Source organism: Rhinolophus ferrumequinum, chromosome 20 (assembly GCF_004115265.2).
Source record: "Rhinolophus ferrumequinum isolate MPI-CBG mRhiFer1 chromosome 20, mRhiFer1_v1.p, whole genome shotgun sequence".
Classification (NCBI taxonomy): domain Eukaryota; kingdom Metazoa; phylum Chordata; class Mammalia; order Chiroptera; family Rhinolophidae; genus Rhinolophus; species Rhinolophus ferrumequinum.
The window spans coordinates 26,397,418-26,415,084 of NC_046303.1; the positions used below are offsets into that span (position 1 = coordinate 26,397,418).

The following is a 17,667-nucleotide window of genomic DNA, read 5'->3' on the forward strand; positions in this document are numbered from 1 at the left end:
CAGTACCTTTGAAAGATTTTTAAGATTTATAAAGTTGAGAGACCAGATGGTTTCCTTTCCAAACATTTATATTTTCCTCACCCCAGGAAGTTCATTTCAGATTGCATTCCTGTGTTTGAACAGTATTTCCTCTACTTCAGAATAGAAACAAGTTGAGATGCACGATAAATTTTCAATATATTGTATGAATGGTGGTGTTGCTACATGTTTGCATAACATTGCATGAGTAATTCATTCAAAGTACACTGTCTAAAATGTGAGATAAGGGCAGTGGAGTGCTAAGTGGGTTTCTGAGAACAGATGTGGGAATTTTACACCTCTTTTTTCTTTTCTTTTCAACTACCGTGTTTCCCCAAAAATAAGACCTAGCCAGACCATCAGTTCTAATGTGTCTTTTGGAGCAAAAATTAATATAAGACCTGGTATTATATTATATCATATTATATTGTATTGTATCATATCATATCATATCATATCATATTATACCGGGTCTTATAGTAAAATAAGACCGGGTATTATATTATATTATATGATTTTATTTTATTTTATATAAGACCCAGTCTTACAGTAAAATAAGTCCAGGTCTTATATTAATTTTTGCTCCAAAATACGCATTGGAGCTGATTGTCCGGCTAGGTCTTATTTTTGGGGAAACACGGTAGTTGAACTACAAAAGATTTTAGGTACTGCAGGTATATAGGAAAGGGCTTTAGATTTATATAAATAGTATAGATCTGCACAAAATTAATGAATTTGTTTCTGGAATTGTGTTGGTAATAGTCTTATTTTGTTTTCATTTTTCATTGTTACTTAATGTTATGATAACTGAAGCAATTCTGAAATACATTTTGTGAGCGAGAACCTTAGAGGAAAACCTTACTGGAAAACTTAAGACAATTCCATTTCGCTTCTCAAAAGATTTATATCCAAGTTTCTGTTTCAGAGAGCCAAATTAGATGAGTAGATAAAAGTCTTATTTCAAAGTACCCAGATTTAATTTTGTAATTTTCTTTTAGTTATAACAGTGCAACCTTCTTTAAAGCTTAGGGTTCTGATGTGGTCAAATCTCTTATTTTCCAAATTTATCATTCTTGAGGTTCCTACATATCCTGATTAGTAAAAAGTCTAATATCTTCCTCCTTATCAATCCTTTCTCTTGGGCCTCCTTGGAGCAATTTTGCCCAGAAACCATCAGAACTTACTAAGTTTAAAATGTTTAAGGAATCAACCCTACTTCCACAAGGCAGGTATGGAGAGAACTTCAAAATCCCATCAGCTCATTAATATATCACATCATTTCACAGATAGGATTTCCTGTACACCAATCTACAGATAACATTCTTCCAAATTATATGAATGCTTTTTTTGATCCACTCCTTGCATAAGTCCCCTTGAACTCCAAGTTCAGACCACCCTTGACTCATTCCCACGTGCTCAGCCATTGGTTCCCAAAGCTTGGTACAGTGCCAGGGTGACTGAGCACCAAAGAACTTTCAATCTTGGCCACAGGTATCATCCAGACCCCTCCTTGTGCCTTGAATATGCAAGCCTAGTAGGTTTTAAACTTGAATGTGTATGAGGAACATCTGAACAGCTTGAAAAAAATGCATATTCCTTGTCCCCACACACAGTTCTTATTCAGGAGCTCTGTAATGAATCCAAGAATCTTCAGCTGTAATAGGCTTCCAGGTGTGTCTGATGTGAGTGGATATATACATATTATCTACTAGAGCACTGCTGCATGCTGGAATCATAAGGGGACTTTGAAAAGACATTAAGGCCCAGGACCCCTGTCCTCGACAAATTCAATCACAATGTTTGACTTCAGCAAGGATGTGGACATTTTCCTAAAGTTATCCAGGTAATTTTAATCTGCAGCCTGAACTGAGAAACACTACCTTAGACTACTATGATAAACACAGATCACCAGACGGCTCCTCCCCCAGGGGTGAGTCTCCTAGAGGTATTTAATGTTTTTTCTTGTTATACAACCTTCAGAAAGGTTGCCACTATTGTCCACTTTACCAGGTTTTCATTATCTTTAAAATTCAGTGATGCCTGTCCTTATCGTCAAATTGGTCCTTCTTGTGTTGTGCATACTAAATGAAGACATATCTATAGCTAAGAAACAGGTGAGTACTCACCTACACATGCACAATTACATAGCTTATCCTGTAGCAGCTGCAACAAATTGTGTTCCCCTACACAGAGAAAGTCTTCCCTTTCTAGAATTGTTATATCCTTACACACACTCCATCGCACAGCCCTACACTACTAGGCGTGAAGTTTTAGTATACAGATTCAGAGAGCGTTGTCTAACCTGAGACCTTCTGTGCCCTACCTGTAGTTTGGGATCAAAATATCAGGCGCCTCCACCTTAGTTTCATGATAAAACCCTGAGCAGGGCAGAGATCAGCAGCAGTTTCAGCCTAGACCATAAACCTGAAAGAGTCATGTAAATCAGTCTGACTGAGGCCATTTAAGCTAGTTCGATAAAGACTTAACTTTAGGACCACGGTATAAATGTTTCATCTGCTTCCTCAGTAAATGAATGAATGATTTTTAAAATCAACAGGGGGAAATAGCAGAGGGAGAAAGGACACTTTAAACATCACTTGCTCTTTTTCTTTAGGACCTGTTTACCTTAAAGCAAGTATATTTAAGTATATTAAAGCAAGTGCATCTATATTGAATAAGTAATAAAACTATGACATGGTTTAAAGAATTCAGTAGAGCAATATCTTGGGAAATAATGTATATGAATCAAAATTATCTGACCATTTTTAAGAGCCCATATGTAATTGAGGAAATATCAATTATGATATGATAGATTAAGGGTGATAAAAGTTTTTATTTTTATTTTTAAGCTCATGGTTGATAATTTGTGCATGGGATGAAATTGTGAACAGATGGGTGGGGGCCTTTGACATTGTTTCCTCCCATTTTAACCACTTGAAAGCCATCCCAACAAACTTCAATGTGAAAAAACAAAGACAGAAACAAAACTATGCAAATGCAGCTTCAAGACAAGTTCCGTAAGCATTCCCTTCCCACCGAAACCTTCCAACCAATTTACTGCCAGTAAGACCCTTCTATATAGGTATCCTAGAGCAGTCAATGAGATAAAAATAATTATTAGAGATACGTGGTATCTCCCAGAACCTCTATGAATAGTCTGGCTCAACATAAACTATTATCAGAGACCATGCATTATTGATTTGTCTCGTAAATAATTCACTTCTAAATATATTCCATATGTGACTTGGAATTCTTAATAGCATCTAATAAAAGCTGCTAAATGCCGTGTGTGTGTGTGTGTGTGTGTGTGTGTGTACATGCGTGCACACATGCATCCATATGCTTTTTTTGTGTCACAAAAACCACTGAGGGTTATCTGTTATTTAAAAAGAAAACCTACAGGATCAATTTAATGCCTACTGTGATTATTAGAAAAACTCCTAACGGATTTCTGCTGCAAGTAAAGAATTAAAAGAGGATTCCTCTGACTGTGTAAGAAAATGTTAGGTTGATTCCTAAGTTGTAGAGCAATTACAGACATTCAAGTTTGTTATAAATAGCTTTATGCTTTTCCTTTAGCCATTACTTGTCGAAAGCAAGATGGAGGACCGGCTGGCATCCATGAATGCCTCCAGTATGCAGGCCCCGTGCCAGCCCTTACCCAAGCCTGCCAGATACCCTGCCAAGATGACTGTCAGTTTACCAGCTGGTCCAGGTTTTCTGCATGCAATGGAGACTGTGGTGCAATTAGGACCAGAAAGCGTACTATTGTTGGTAAGAATAATTGGGATGCCTAAGACAACACTTGTCAAAGCAGAAAAACACAAAAATGTCAGACCAAGAGAGTTCTGACAATGTATTTGGAAAATGCATGGAGATGCCTTGTTGTTGCTATCCTTACACCTAATATGTCAATGGATTCGGATGTTTATTTTAATGAAAGTTGGCAGTGAGAGATACATGTACTTTTAGTACGGAAAAAAGTAGCCTTGAAAATCAAACTCTGTCTTCCAGCACAATACGTGAAAGATTATTTTTGTTAAATATGTACTTTTGGTTCATTGCCTAAAGACTGTGAAATGCTTAAAGGAAAGTTTTTTGGGAACAAGGGGAAAGGTTGCCACTTTATTTTCTTAACCCATTCTCACTGTCACCGCCTGAGGTTATCCTTCATGTCCTAGAAGAGGAATGTGGCATTAATTCTGTAGCTGAAAACTACATTTTAAAAGGCAACCACAATGACAAAAAGCAGTAATATAATGAACAGGAGCCATCATACTAAACTAAATCCTGATGCACTCAAAAGTATTGTCAGTGGCAAAAGAAACCTAAAAATATCAGTGCTAGTACTACTCAGAACTTAAAAATTATAAATGAGCTGCCTGTCATAATGAAGACTGTTGAAAATTATATAAGGCAGCTTATGAAAGAGATAACTATATGTAAAACATATTTAATGATATGCAATATCATTAAATAGAATATAATATATGGCACATAATGTAATACAATTATATAAATATATGTGATCTAATTAAAATTATGATGTATTGTTTTTCAAGCACGTATTACTCTTATACTTGAGGGGTTTTTTTGTTTGTTTTTTTTAAGGGGATTTATTTAGATTTATATACAAAGCATTTTTAATATTTTTATTCTGATATTAAATATCTTCATTTTGAATGTTATTGACATTTCCTACATTAATCATCATGTCAAAATGATTACTCTCCAGAAATACTGAAAGATGAAAAATCATAATCAGAAAAGTAAATATGAAAATCTCATTTTCTATATAGCTATACCAGCTATCTGGAATTAACAAAGAAGCTGTGCAATTCCGTGCAATGACTCTCTATTTCATATTTTTGCACATTATAAAGGAGAGATTTATGCAGCCACCTCAAACTTCCCAGTCAGTGAAAGCACGTGATTATTTGTGAGGATTTTAATCATTTTAAAGAGTATAAAATACAGCACAACAATTCGTGCCTATGAAAAATAGACTATTTTAAAATAAAAAAAATTTCACTGTACAAAGCACGCAGTACTAACAAGAGCCTATATGAAAAGCACTGTGGAGTGATAAAATAGCATTTACTTAATAGGCTACTATAGAATATGTGTAAAATGGAGATAGGAAATTTAGGAAAAGAGAAAACTTAGAGATCCTTGAAATTAATAATGACATTTTCCAACTTAAATTTCTCCCCAGGAAAAAGTAAAAAGAAGGACAAATGTAAAAATTCTCATTTGTACCCCTTGATTGAGACTCAGTATTGTCCTTGTGACAAATACAATGCACAGCCTGTGGGGAACTGGTCAGACTGCATTTTACCAGAGGGGAAAGTGGAAGTGTTGCTGGGAGTGAAAGTACAAGGAGACATCAGGGAATGTGGTCAAGGATACCGTTATCAAGCAGTGGCATGCTACGATCAAAATGGCCGGCTCGTGGAAACGTCCAGATGCAACAGCCATGGTAATCCCATTTTTCTTCACTGTTATACATTTGTTATCTTTGAGGAGTGGAGGGAATAAAATGCATGTGTATGAGAATGGCGGGAAATGAGGGTTCATAGAAGTGTGTTCTCAGCTGAACATTATGGGATACCACACTGTGTCATTTATATGTAACAGGACATTTGGTGGCACTTGTCTCATTGTCCAGACTTTGGCAACTAAGTCCCAAAATTGGTGGCAAAAAAGCCTTACAGATAGGCAAAAATGGTGCCAGAAACCTCCCTTGGAGTTAATTAAGAGTCTGTTGAATAAGCCCAATCATCCCTACCAGGTGCGTGTACAGACAGGGAGGGAAGAGGAAAGGAGATTTGAATTCAATTTGAGGATGAAGTTTGAAACTAGACGGACTATATACTTGCCAAACTGGCAAGATTTGCAGTATGCCCAAAATGTTATTAAATGGCGGGAAAGAAAGATCGAAAGCCGTAATTGGTGAAAACTCAAACCCCTTGTTTATTCCTCATTGAGTTGAAATTGACCAAATAAAAAAGTACATACTCTTAGGAAACTGTGCCCACTTTTGTTTTCGAAACAAAAACAAAAAAGAAACTAAAATACAGTGATAATAATTGAGTTGCCAAAAGTTTATGAAGAATGGCCATCTTTAACATATGCTTTGACATATATAGTGAACCCTTTGGTTCTCAGTCTTAATATCGTCAGCCTTAAACAATATTTCTCCATTCTTTCATTTTAATACACATATATGTATTAATACATATATTATATATATATATGTATTACACATATATTACATATATATTAAAATGAAAGAATGCATATATGTACATATATATGTGTACATATATATAACGGAATGAGATCAGCTTTATAGAAGGACAGTTTGATTCGCAAATGTCTCATATTTGCAATGACTGGCTGATGATCCTCTTACATTCTTCAGGGAGGTGCCTTAGAAAGATGAATTAAATTGCTAGGAGGGAGGTGCATAGCAGTTACCCTCCAATCTTGCTGAGATGACTTGTACTAGAACGGTGCTCCTCTAGTTTCATTATATGGTTCAGAAATCAACATGAACTAATAGGGCCATCTCATATTTTATAAACCATCAAGGTATCATAGTGACACATTTGTTGGAATTTCTTAATCTCAACAAAGGAGTTTCCAAAAACCTTATCCTATTTTTTAGCTTATCTCAGAATTCTTGTTTTATCAAAGCCTGATGATATAAACCCCAAAGTCTCCATGATACTGAAACTCCAGATTTAAGTATTTTTCAGCTTAATAAATGTGGATTGCTAAGTTTATTTTCCCATGCATTAAGAACAATTACTATAGAAGAAAAAAGAATCTAGTGTGTATAATAGGTACACTTTGAGAAACATCTCTAAGAATATTTTATTCTCTACATCAAATAACATAGATGCTATCAATTAGATACCAGGAAAAATGTAAATGTACTTTTCATTCCGAGATGATATGATAATGTATAAGATCATAATTAGTTGTTAAAATTGAAAATTGAAAATGACCTTAAAAATGTGTTTTTCCTGGAATGTAGCATGTGAGTGTTTGCTCATATTTTAAATTGTTATGCATAGCGAATCACCAGGGTAATCATTTGTTTTTAACACAACCTGTGAGCTTCAGAATGACTCTCAGATATTCTCACTTTTACCCTGATCTGTTAAGTAATGCATGAGCATGTCAGTAAGCCACTTAACAGTCCATCTTATTTTTAGGAAAAAAACTTCTAAAATATCCTGTGACTGTCACAAAAATGTTTGATCACTAAAAAAAAGTAAAAGTATAAAAATAATTGAAATTGGCCAAAGGCAGTAGACTTCCTAACTTAGTATTGTCAATCAAAGCATGAAGAAAGCAGTATCTGGAAGAAAAGTACATATACCATGTTTCCCCGAAAATAAGACCTAGCTGGGCAATCAGCTCTAATGCATCTTTTGGAGCAAAAATTAATATAAAACCCGGTATTATGTTTATTATATTATATTATATTATATTATATTATATTATATTATATTATATTATACCCAGTCTTATATTATAGTAAAATAAGACCGGGTTTTATATTAATTTTTGCTCCAAAAGATACAATAGAACTGATTGTTCAGCTAGGTCTTATTTTCGGGGAAACATGGCAGGAAAAAGATGGGCCCATGATGACACTGAAGTCTGAGGATTGTGAAAGAACCTAAAATCCTTAACTAAGTGAACGGTTCCAGTTTAGTTTTTTATGTCTGTCCAGCATCATTCCTTTCTCGTTAAATCTGCTATATGATATATGTCCAATGGAATATTTTAGTGTTTACTAACATATTTACTCAAAGTAAGGTCTGAGAAAATTGAATCTCTATTGCCTGATTCCTTTGGAAATTATGACTTTTCTTTAAATACACGAGTATATATATGTTCTGTCACTTCTGATGGTGTCAGTGAAATGCTGTAACTTTGATACTCTATCCTAGGCATACTCTAAATTGCTGTCTCTGTGACCACGGCCTTGTCTTAGCCAAATCAGCTTTCCAGATGATGGTAGAAATGGGGTTTTGAAGTGTTTTTCAAAAAAAGTCTCTTCGTACTTTTGTTTAAATATAAAATCGATCCCCACGTGTATGCAGTGCAAAGACACTAATCCCCTGTTCAAAATGGCTGTAGGGCATTTCTATTTGGTTTGTTTTGTCCATCTGTGGATCATGTTATCAATTATTATACTCATAAAGCAAGTTTACTTCCACTGATTTCATTATATTAGGCCATTTCCTATGTAGTCACCATTTTTTAATGTCTTAAACTCGAGGCATAATTCTTTTAGGTCTGGAATTCTCCATAGTAGTAGACTTTATATTGAAAAGTGATATATCTATTCTTCAAAAATCAGAGCTTAAAGTATACCATGGGCGCCACATAAATGTTCATTTCCCCCCCATACATGTCATTATATATAATTTTTGCACAAATATTGATATATAAATTCATTTTTGGCACTTATCCTAAAAAAGATAATATAAATTATATATTTACTCTTGGTATGAAATCTTGTATGGTGTTACTATAGCAACAGATTTTAAGTCACTCAAAAGCCAAATCACATATTTTCTACTCATTGCTAGAATCCATTAAGATCTTGATCGGTTCACTAGAAATGTAGACATCAAGAGAAAGGACTGAAGATACAGAAATTCAGCCTACATTGCAGACCTGCTAAGCCAGAATCTGCATTTCGAAAAAATACCCAGGGGTTACTATGACACATTTAAAGTTTATTTCACTGGATCATGAGGATACTCACAGGGTTAGGTAGGAATCATGAGCATGAACCTTGGTGGGAAAGGTCTGTTGAGATCACCATCCAGAGAACCACAATCTGATGTTGTCTGGGCAAAACAATCGACACCTCCCATGTGATATTCACTTGATTACCCGTTGTGGGGAAGAGAACATTAGGAAATGTTTGAAGCTTATAAGGATGGGTCTTCATAAAGTGAATGCCTATTTAGGTATGATTTTGAAAACAGAATGAGTCTATAGGACCGTCTATGGAAGGATATTGGCAATTTAATGATTGTCCTAAGGCAAGTCTTTTTTAGTTCAGACAGAAAAATAAGAGAGAGCCCTGGTTTTACTTACCACTCGATAGGTAAACAGAATACCCTATTTTATTAAAGGACTGTGTATTTGGCGTTGTGCACTTTATACTCATGATCCAATGACTCTAACATTATCAGGACTTTGCCATTTGGACATTATGGTGGTAGTCAGACAACTGCAAAACTTTTTTTTTGATCACATTACCCCTTTTAGTTACCTCAGTTTGTCTTTTGACTGTAGTCATTTTGAATAGTTCAAAGCAGTTTGTGTAATGACTATAAGATTACTTTTCTTTTAACGTTAAATTTAAAGTCTAGTTATTTGTATTGACACAGCCATGTTTTCTCTCTTTGCCTATTCTGTTTATGAATGATATTACAAAGAACCTCTAGTCATTAATAAATGGGTTTAGTAATTGCTTTTGGAAGCATCTGTGGGATTCAAAGTGTGCCCATTAAAGTTTGATATTTTGCAAAAACCCTGGCTGGCGCTGGCACCCAAAGTTGCTCTTACAGGATTTGCTTCACAGTTGGTTTGCACTACAGCACTAATTATTAAAATAGAAATATCTACACATTTGACAAATGAAATTATCAATAAAATAGTTTCACATTATAACTATAGCTTCCCCTTGTATGGTAACTTTTCAATATTGCTGCCTAATATCCTAGGTGATCTACATCCTTATTTCACCAGCCTTCCACAGTTATGATGCAGATGATTTCAAAGCCAGTATCATGTGTAAATAACCACCCCTAGCTGCTGCAAGGAATTGTAACTACTAGGTGCTGCCTTATCAGTCAGGGACAAAAGTACATATGCCACAGGTGTGGGATTGTTTTTTATTAGAATTTATGGGACCCAAAAGGAACCATCATCAAAACTTAGAAAAGGAATAAATACATCTTGGATATATTTGTGGTACAAGTGCCCAATTGAATTTTTAAAAATGCATATAGTACTCAATTTACAAATAGATTTTAGTTCAGTAGCATGCACTTTTAAGACATTGTATGGAACTCAGATACAACTGATAAAAATAATTATGAATATGGAAAGATTTAATGATAGCCCACATGAGCACTCAACTATAATATTCCTGGAATGTATTACTTTCTGTAATGGGATTCTATAGAAGATTATGTAAGTTTAATATTAGAGGTTAATTAGGAACAAAATTGAATGAGAAATTGTTCCTTATCATAGTGGATGCTTGCTTGTATTTGAGGAAGAGCATGTTTAATTAAATTTGGCAGAAAGGGCAATACATAGTCTCATAAACAAGCTGAAATGGGGTGCTGCTGTCTCTGAAAAGCTTTTTCAGTTGGTGGTATTCATTTATTGTCTAATGCATTTCAGAATTTAAGTGACTTGATAGCACAGGTACAGCTAGTATTTCTTTTGCAGTTATCCTTCACAATTGAGATCTTTTTTCCTACCAAATGTAAAAGAGAGGCAGGGGTTAAGGGACAGACTTTTCTTGAGGTAATAGTTGCAAGTTTAAAGAGCCAGGGAAAGAAGGAAAGGACTACTCTGGATAATTGTATACAAAAAGAAAGTCATTGCCTAGGGTTAAAGTTAAATAATGTATGGATACCAGCATTATTCTGGAATAGGCTCCCTGAAGGAGCACTGTGGAGTTGATGAGAGAGAGACTTCTCGTTGGAAAATTTCCTGCAGCTACCGTGCACGTCATGTGTGATGGAAAACCATCTGGTGTTAGCATTTAGTTCTGTGTATTCAATGTCCCAGAGACCTCAACTCATCTATGAATAATATCGTTTTCAGACTGGGCTCCCCAGAGCACCCCCAAGCCAGGCTGTCAAACACGGCCTCCAATATATCCCATACACTTACAGGGCTTTTCAACTTTTTAGGAAGAAAGTGGTCCCGCTACTTAAAATAAATTTAAAACGGTCAAGAATAATTTATTATTTGCAACAATAAAAAAGAAAAAGAAATTTGATCTTTGCTTTTATCAACAATGTCTGCTGTTATATTTTACTCCATATTCTTTCCATGGATCTCTGGCCCTTATTCCCCATAACGCCGTAGGGAAGTGATTACACTAATTTCAATGAAATCATTAGAGTGGTAATCTTCCTGATATCTGTGGTAATTTTATTGATATAACCATAGAGTTATTTGTTACTTAGATAGTGTTGCAAGTTTTCATAATTCACAGAGATGCTAAATGACCTATGTGAATCCACATATATATATTCCTATTACATTACTAAAGTCCTGCAAATCCAAAATAGTTTTAAAGCTCTATAGTCCATGAGTTGGATTTAGTTTCATTCCTAAAATGTAAGTCTTTTTCTACTTCAAAGCATCATCATAATGGTCGTGTAGTGAGCAAGGCTTACACACAGGAATTTTTTAAGAAATGCATGAAGAAGTCATTATATATTAGACACAAACCATATCTATGGACTTGATAAGTAACATGATGGCATGCCAACAACTGTGTGGGCATTTGAAATTTTAATTTTAAAGAAAAATATTTAGTTGTTTTTACTCTCCATTTTATCCCATTTCTTTGTAGTTGCACTGAAGGTCAATTTGGCCCATACAGGACATTTTTAGTTAATTTGCATAAAAACAAAATTGACTCCTTTTATGATCTTTTTAAATAGCCATTAAAAAAAACCTTAAATTTATCCACATAACAGTTTCCCCTCCCTTTGCCGTAAGTTTGACCTTTAAAGCTTTAAAACTTTAAAGTATCAAATACTTTAAAAAGAATGAAACTTTCTTAAGTTTGGGGGATTATGTTTTTAATTTGTATGCTTGCTTTTACTTTTTTTTCATATATGTAAATGGGCATAAGAAATCCTACTTTAAAAAAAAGCATTAAAACTCTGTACAGCTCAAAATATGGATCCAATTTGAATACATTATAATTACAACCTATGTGTATGATCTATTTCTCACGTGTTCAGTGAGATGCTATAGAAAAAAGTCATTAAGTATAGAAATGCAGTATGTGAGTCATATTCCTAGAGATTCACAGTTCATAATTAGCAAAAGAAGTAAGCCCAGGGTAAAGAGACCTGTTTAACCCAGTTTAAAGCAACAACTTTTTAACTTGACCACAGAACGCTTTTTCTAAAAGTAATGTATAATACGTATTTATAATCCAACACATTAGTGTTTAAAGATCATCCTTTGGAAATACTTCTGTGGTGATATATGATTTTCACTGATTGAAAGAGCAGAGCTTTGCATCAGATCAGGTTAAAAATAAATTACTCTCATAAGTTTCAAAGTTAATTTATTTCCCATTACTTCATAATCTGAACACTCCATCAAATATATTTATATTGCTGATAAAATTCTATTACCCAAGTGAGGTTTTTTTTTAACTTATCTATGATTTTTAGTACAGTATTAGTTAGAATTATAAATGTTAAATTTGGGGATAATGTCAGTAAATGCCTTAATACATGTAATTATTCCCAAGGTTTTTATTTTGGATGAATAAGTAAACTATAGTACAGGTTCTAACATAAATAAGTTTATTTATTTCCTTTTTAAATAAAATGTATGTCTGAAAATACAGTGCAGTTCCTGCACTAATTATCTGAAGTTAGGCCATACCTCACAGGTTAAGGGCTCAGTCCTCTCCAAGACTGTTCTCACTTTACACATCAGCTGCAAGTTTGGGGGTCCACAGGTTAACCTTACTACTGACAAGTTGGCTACAGATTTGGGGGTTCCCAATACCCTCTCAGTTGCAATAATTTACTGGAATGACTCAGAGAACTCAGGAAAGCACTTACAATTACAGTTTTATTATGTCAAAAAGATACAATCCGAACCAGCCAAAATAAAAGACTGAAAGGCAAGGTCTGGGAGGGTCCCAAACACAAGGCTTCCGTGTTCTCTTCCCGTGGAGCCAAGGAACATCATCCTCTCTGCACAGCAATGTCTATAATCAGCCAGAAGATGCACCTGAGCTTTGATATCCAGAGCTGTTATTGGGGTTTCATCATGTAGATATGATTAATTGAATCACTGACTACATGGTTGAACTCAACTCCTCTCCTCAGAGGTTGGTCAGTTATCATGTGACTTAAAGCCCCAATCCTCTAAACATCTGGTTGGTGACCAGTCCACTCAACCAGACACCTTTAGCATCAACTCATGTAGTCCAAGGGGACCACCATGGATAACAGAGATGGTCCTATCACTCAAGAAATGTCAGGGCTTGGAGGCTGTCTCCCAGTCATCTGGGACGAAGACCAGCCAAATTCTTTATTATATTAGTACAACAGAAAGCTTTAGAGCCTGCTATAAGCAATGTCTTTGATAATGAATGAACTTGTACATAGATGTATCTAAATGAATCTGAATGTGCCTAATCATTGGGTAAATTCCCAGTAGTGGAATAACAACAGCTACAGAACCCCACAGTCATTAACACTGAGGTTGAAATGTCCTGAGAAAAACCTTTAAGTACTTAGCAGATATGAAGAGATATGCTTTCACACGTATATAAAAAAATAAATCTAAATGAAATTAAAATAACATTGCATTGTAGTTATAGAAATTTACCTCAACACTTCACTATGAAAACTTTAATTGCCCAGTGTTCATTCAGAACACTTGATACACTGACTATATGAGTTTGGGTAGAACATTTGGTTGTAGGAGTTTGGATATATACATAGTAGTTTGGTTTCCCTGGGTTATCAAGTTAAAAGTTCTTAATTGCAAAAGAATATTCTGTTCATTTGGGAATATTTTAATTTAAAAAATATATATATTTTCAAACCCCAGAGGACAACAGTAGATAAAGGTATAGCTAAATTTTCTCATTCCTGATTGTGATCACATGCATATAATACACATTTAAGTAGGGGAGATTTTTGAGGTCACTTTGGAAATTAATCCAGATGTTTCACATTGAGTGTCAAAGTGGCTCATTCACACAGCTGTAAATCAGAACCAATATTTTCCATGTGTTTTCAAAATGAACTCTTTAATCTATCAACAGTCCCCCTTTTAGCAGCACAAAATAGTAATTGTGAAGGTTGTTGAAAGCTACTTTATCTGCACATTCATATTTCAAATGAATGAGGTGATTGGATACATCTCAAAGGCAATATGTCCTCCAGTTGCCACTTTAAGGCTGCCAGTGTTTTGTATTCATTTCAACCTGAAAGAGCAGTCAGAACAGATATAGGACACAAATCAGCAGTTAGATTTTTCCATGTGTCAAATTCAGTGTTGAGCTGTTAAAAGTTTTAACACCCTAATTGTGAAGTCATTTATTTTATTCCAGCATTCCTCAGAAGCCATAAATTGCTACAAGATGCCATCAGTTTATTTAGCTCAAAACACATCAAATGTTTCTGTCTTTCCATCACCCGTGATTGTTTGGTGTTAATTGCCTTCAAAAATGATCTTAGCAGAGAATGCAAGGAAGTGCTTATCTAGCAGTTCACTACTAGCATTAAGGATTTTAATTGTGCTAGATAAACATGACAGGCAATTATTGAATGTTGTTGCACAATTGGAAAATAAAAAATGGAATACTGAGCATTATACTATGTTGCAGTTTTGTCTTTATCTCAGTGCCTAATTTGTATCTTTTAACAATTTAATAGGTTGAGTTTTATTTGAGAGATGTTTTCTGTAATATGCTCTTGCAAGTTCAGACATAATGTGTTATATTTTTCTACTCAGTAATACAAAGGGAACAGTCTGAAGTGATACATAGTAAACCTCACTACTGCCATAGTATTTCAATAGATAAAATGGAAAGAAAAAATTTTCATTTACCTGTTACTCTATGAAGTAGAGTCATGAAAGATTACGTTTTCTACTTTCCACTATAATTACTCAATAAAAAATGTTGAGAGGTTTAGTTTGAAGTGGTTTTGAAGTTTAGCATGGTGGAAAAATGCAATTTTTCTAGAAATATGTCAGTAACATCACCTTTAAAATACTAGTGTCCTTTCTCCAAAGCAATTGATGATGTTGGGAAATAATCGTGATTTAAAAATATTATTGGACTTTTACAAACATTAAACAGTTTGGTCACAGGCTGGCACTGATTTGGGAATAACTTTAGACATTTTTACAGTTTGATTTTATTTCTTAAACTATTACTAGGCACACAAAACTATTACATTAAAAAATTATTACTAGCCAAATCAGGAGTTACATTTTTAAGCATCTCATGCTGTTTTAGGTAAATTCATTAACTGGCTGTGCTGTAGGAAAAAGGGAATGGAATTTGAAATATATTTCAATTCAAAATAATGATGTGGGCTTTCGTTTCCTCACCTCAAGCCATAATTAAAATCAAGATATCAGATGTAAGTAGACGAATACACCCCTCTTAAAAATTATGCTTTTCAAAATGTTCATAAATTATTCCTTCAATTCACTACTGGACTTTCCTCTGCATCATTATCAATACTCCAAAAGCCTTCTTCAGTGTCAGAAGTATATTCAAAACTTAACATCTGCATCTTCTTCCTATCTTCAGTGTTTTACAACTGACAAAACCCCAACTGGCACACCTGCCTTCCTGAAGATTATCTGAGACTAATTACCACTTTGGAAAACTCATTTAGTGCATCTTGTTCATTCATACCAAATTTGTGATCCCATCTTTAAAAAAACTTTGTCTTTCATTCTTCGTTATAATTAGGTGATATAATATGTATATATTCTCTGATGCATCAAATTCACTCCTAGGAATACTCCCAACAGAAGTGCGTGCATATGTTCACCGAAAGACATGTTCTAGAATGTTCATAACTATTGTTAATCATAGCTGCACATTGAAAAATACCCAAATACTCGCCAACAATAGAATGAATGAATAAGCCGTAATGTATATTCACACAATAGAATACTACACATCAAGGAGAATGAACAGTCTCCAACAACATGCAACAATAGGGATGAATCTCACATCACAGTGTGAAGTGAAAGGAGGTTAGCACACGTGGGTATACACTGTGTGATTCTATTCACATAAACTTTTAAAAAGAAAAACTCTTCTGCATTGTGAGAAATCAGTATAATGGTTGCCCATGTGAGAAGGGGTAGTGATCAGAAGGGAACACAAAGGAGGGTTCTGGAGTGTTGGTTTCATGAGTTTTTTTTAGTGAACTTGATACTTATGAAAGGTGCACTTTTATGTATAGAGACTACAGTAAGTTTAAAACAGGTAATGTATACCTTTGACAAAAGTATCGGGGATAATGTATAGAAAGATAGTGTGGGGACAGAGCCCCAGAGAGCAGTTTCCAGGCTCTCGGCCTCACGTGGAGGGGTGCTGGCTCAGGTAGTAAATGGCCATCAGCTGTGATTGGATGGCCGTCAGCTCCGGCTGCTTGGCCGTCAGCTGTAACCATTGAGCCATTAGCCACTAATATAACTGCCGCAGCTATGGAGGAGAGTCGAGGGAAGATGAGGAGAGTTGAGGAGAGTCAAGGAGAGTTGGTCGGTTGGCAGCAAAGTGGACAGCAGGTCGCACGTCGTGTGAACCCAGCCTCCAGTGAGACCATAGTGGTATGACTCCCCTACCTATGGCTCCGTGGGTGTTCCTTTTTGGCCTCACCACATCCTGTGTTCTTATGTGGGGAGCGGGACCAGAGACCCCGCAGGCCGCCCCACACAACCGATAGGCTACAAATCTACTCCTCTTCCAGATTTTACTGGTTCCGTCTGTGTCTTGTAAAAGCATTTCCTCATTTCAGTCCCACATACACAAATGAGTACAAGTACAACTGGTGAATCTTGAATAAGCTCCATAAATTATGTCCATCTCAGTATCTTGGTTGAAATTATACTATAGTTACCATTGGAGGAAACTGAGAAAAGTATAAAAGGGACCTCTCTCAATTATTTCTTGTAATTATATGTGAATCTATAATTATCTTGATAAGAAAAAAAAGGAAGTGCCAAATAAACACAAGAAAATATATTAATTTTCCAAAATCAGACACTACACCAAGTGAACTGTAGCTTAATGTCTGGGGTTGCTGTAAACATGTACTTTTAACAGGTATTCCAGGAAATTTATGATAAGCAAGGTTAGGAAATACTTCATAGTAAATTGGCAAGTTATTGTTTTTTTGGGTTTTTTTGTTTTGTGTTTTATTATTATTATTATTATTATTATTATTATTATTATTGGAGAAGGGGAACAGGACTTTATTCGGGAACAGTGTGTACTTCCAGGACTTTTTTTTTCCAAGTCAAGTTGTTGTCCTTTCAATTTTAGTTGTGGAGGGTGCCGTTCAGCTTCAAGTTGTTGTCCTTTCAGTCTTAGTTGTAGAAGGCCCAGCTCAGCTCCAGGTCCAGTTGCCATTGCTAGTTGCAGGGGGCGCAGCCCACCATCCCTTGCAGGAGACGAACTGGCAACCTTGTGGTTGAGAGGATGTGCTCCAACCAACTGAGCCATCCAGGAGCTCAGCGGCAGCTCAGCTCAAGGTGTCGTGTTCAATCTTAGTTGCAGGGAGCACTGCCCACCATCCCTTGTGGGACTCAAGGAATCGAACTGGCAACCTGTGGTTGAGAGGATGTGCTCCA

At 35.3% G+C, this 17,667-nt stretch overlaps 1 protein-coding gene across 1 annotated transcript in view; it reads left to right on the forward strand.

Moving 5' to 3' along the window:
* Positions 1-17,667, forward strand: part of THSD7A (thrombospondin type 1 domain containing 7A) — a 626,307-nt gene that overhangs the window by 566,588 nt on the left and 42,052 nt on the right. The window contains exons 14-15 of the mRNA XM_033088067.1: positions 3,598-3,792; positions 5,234-5,497. Of these exons, the coding sequence (XP_032943958.1) occupies positions 3,598-3,792; positions 5,234-5,497 (459 nt within the window). The remainder of the gene's footprint in view (positions 1-3,597; positions 3,793-5,233; positions 5,498-17,667) is intronic.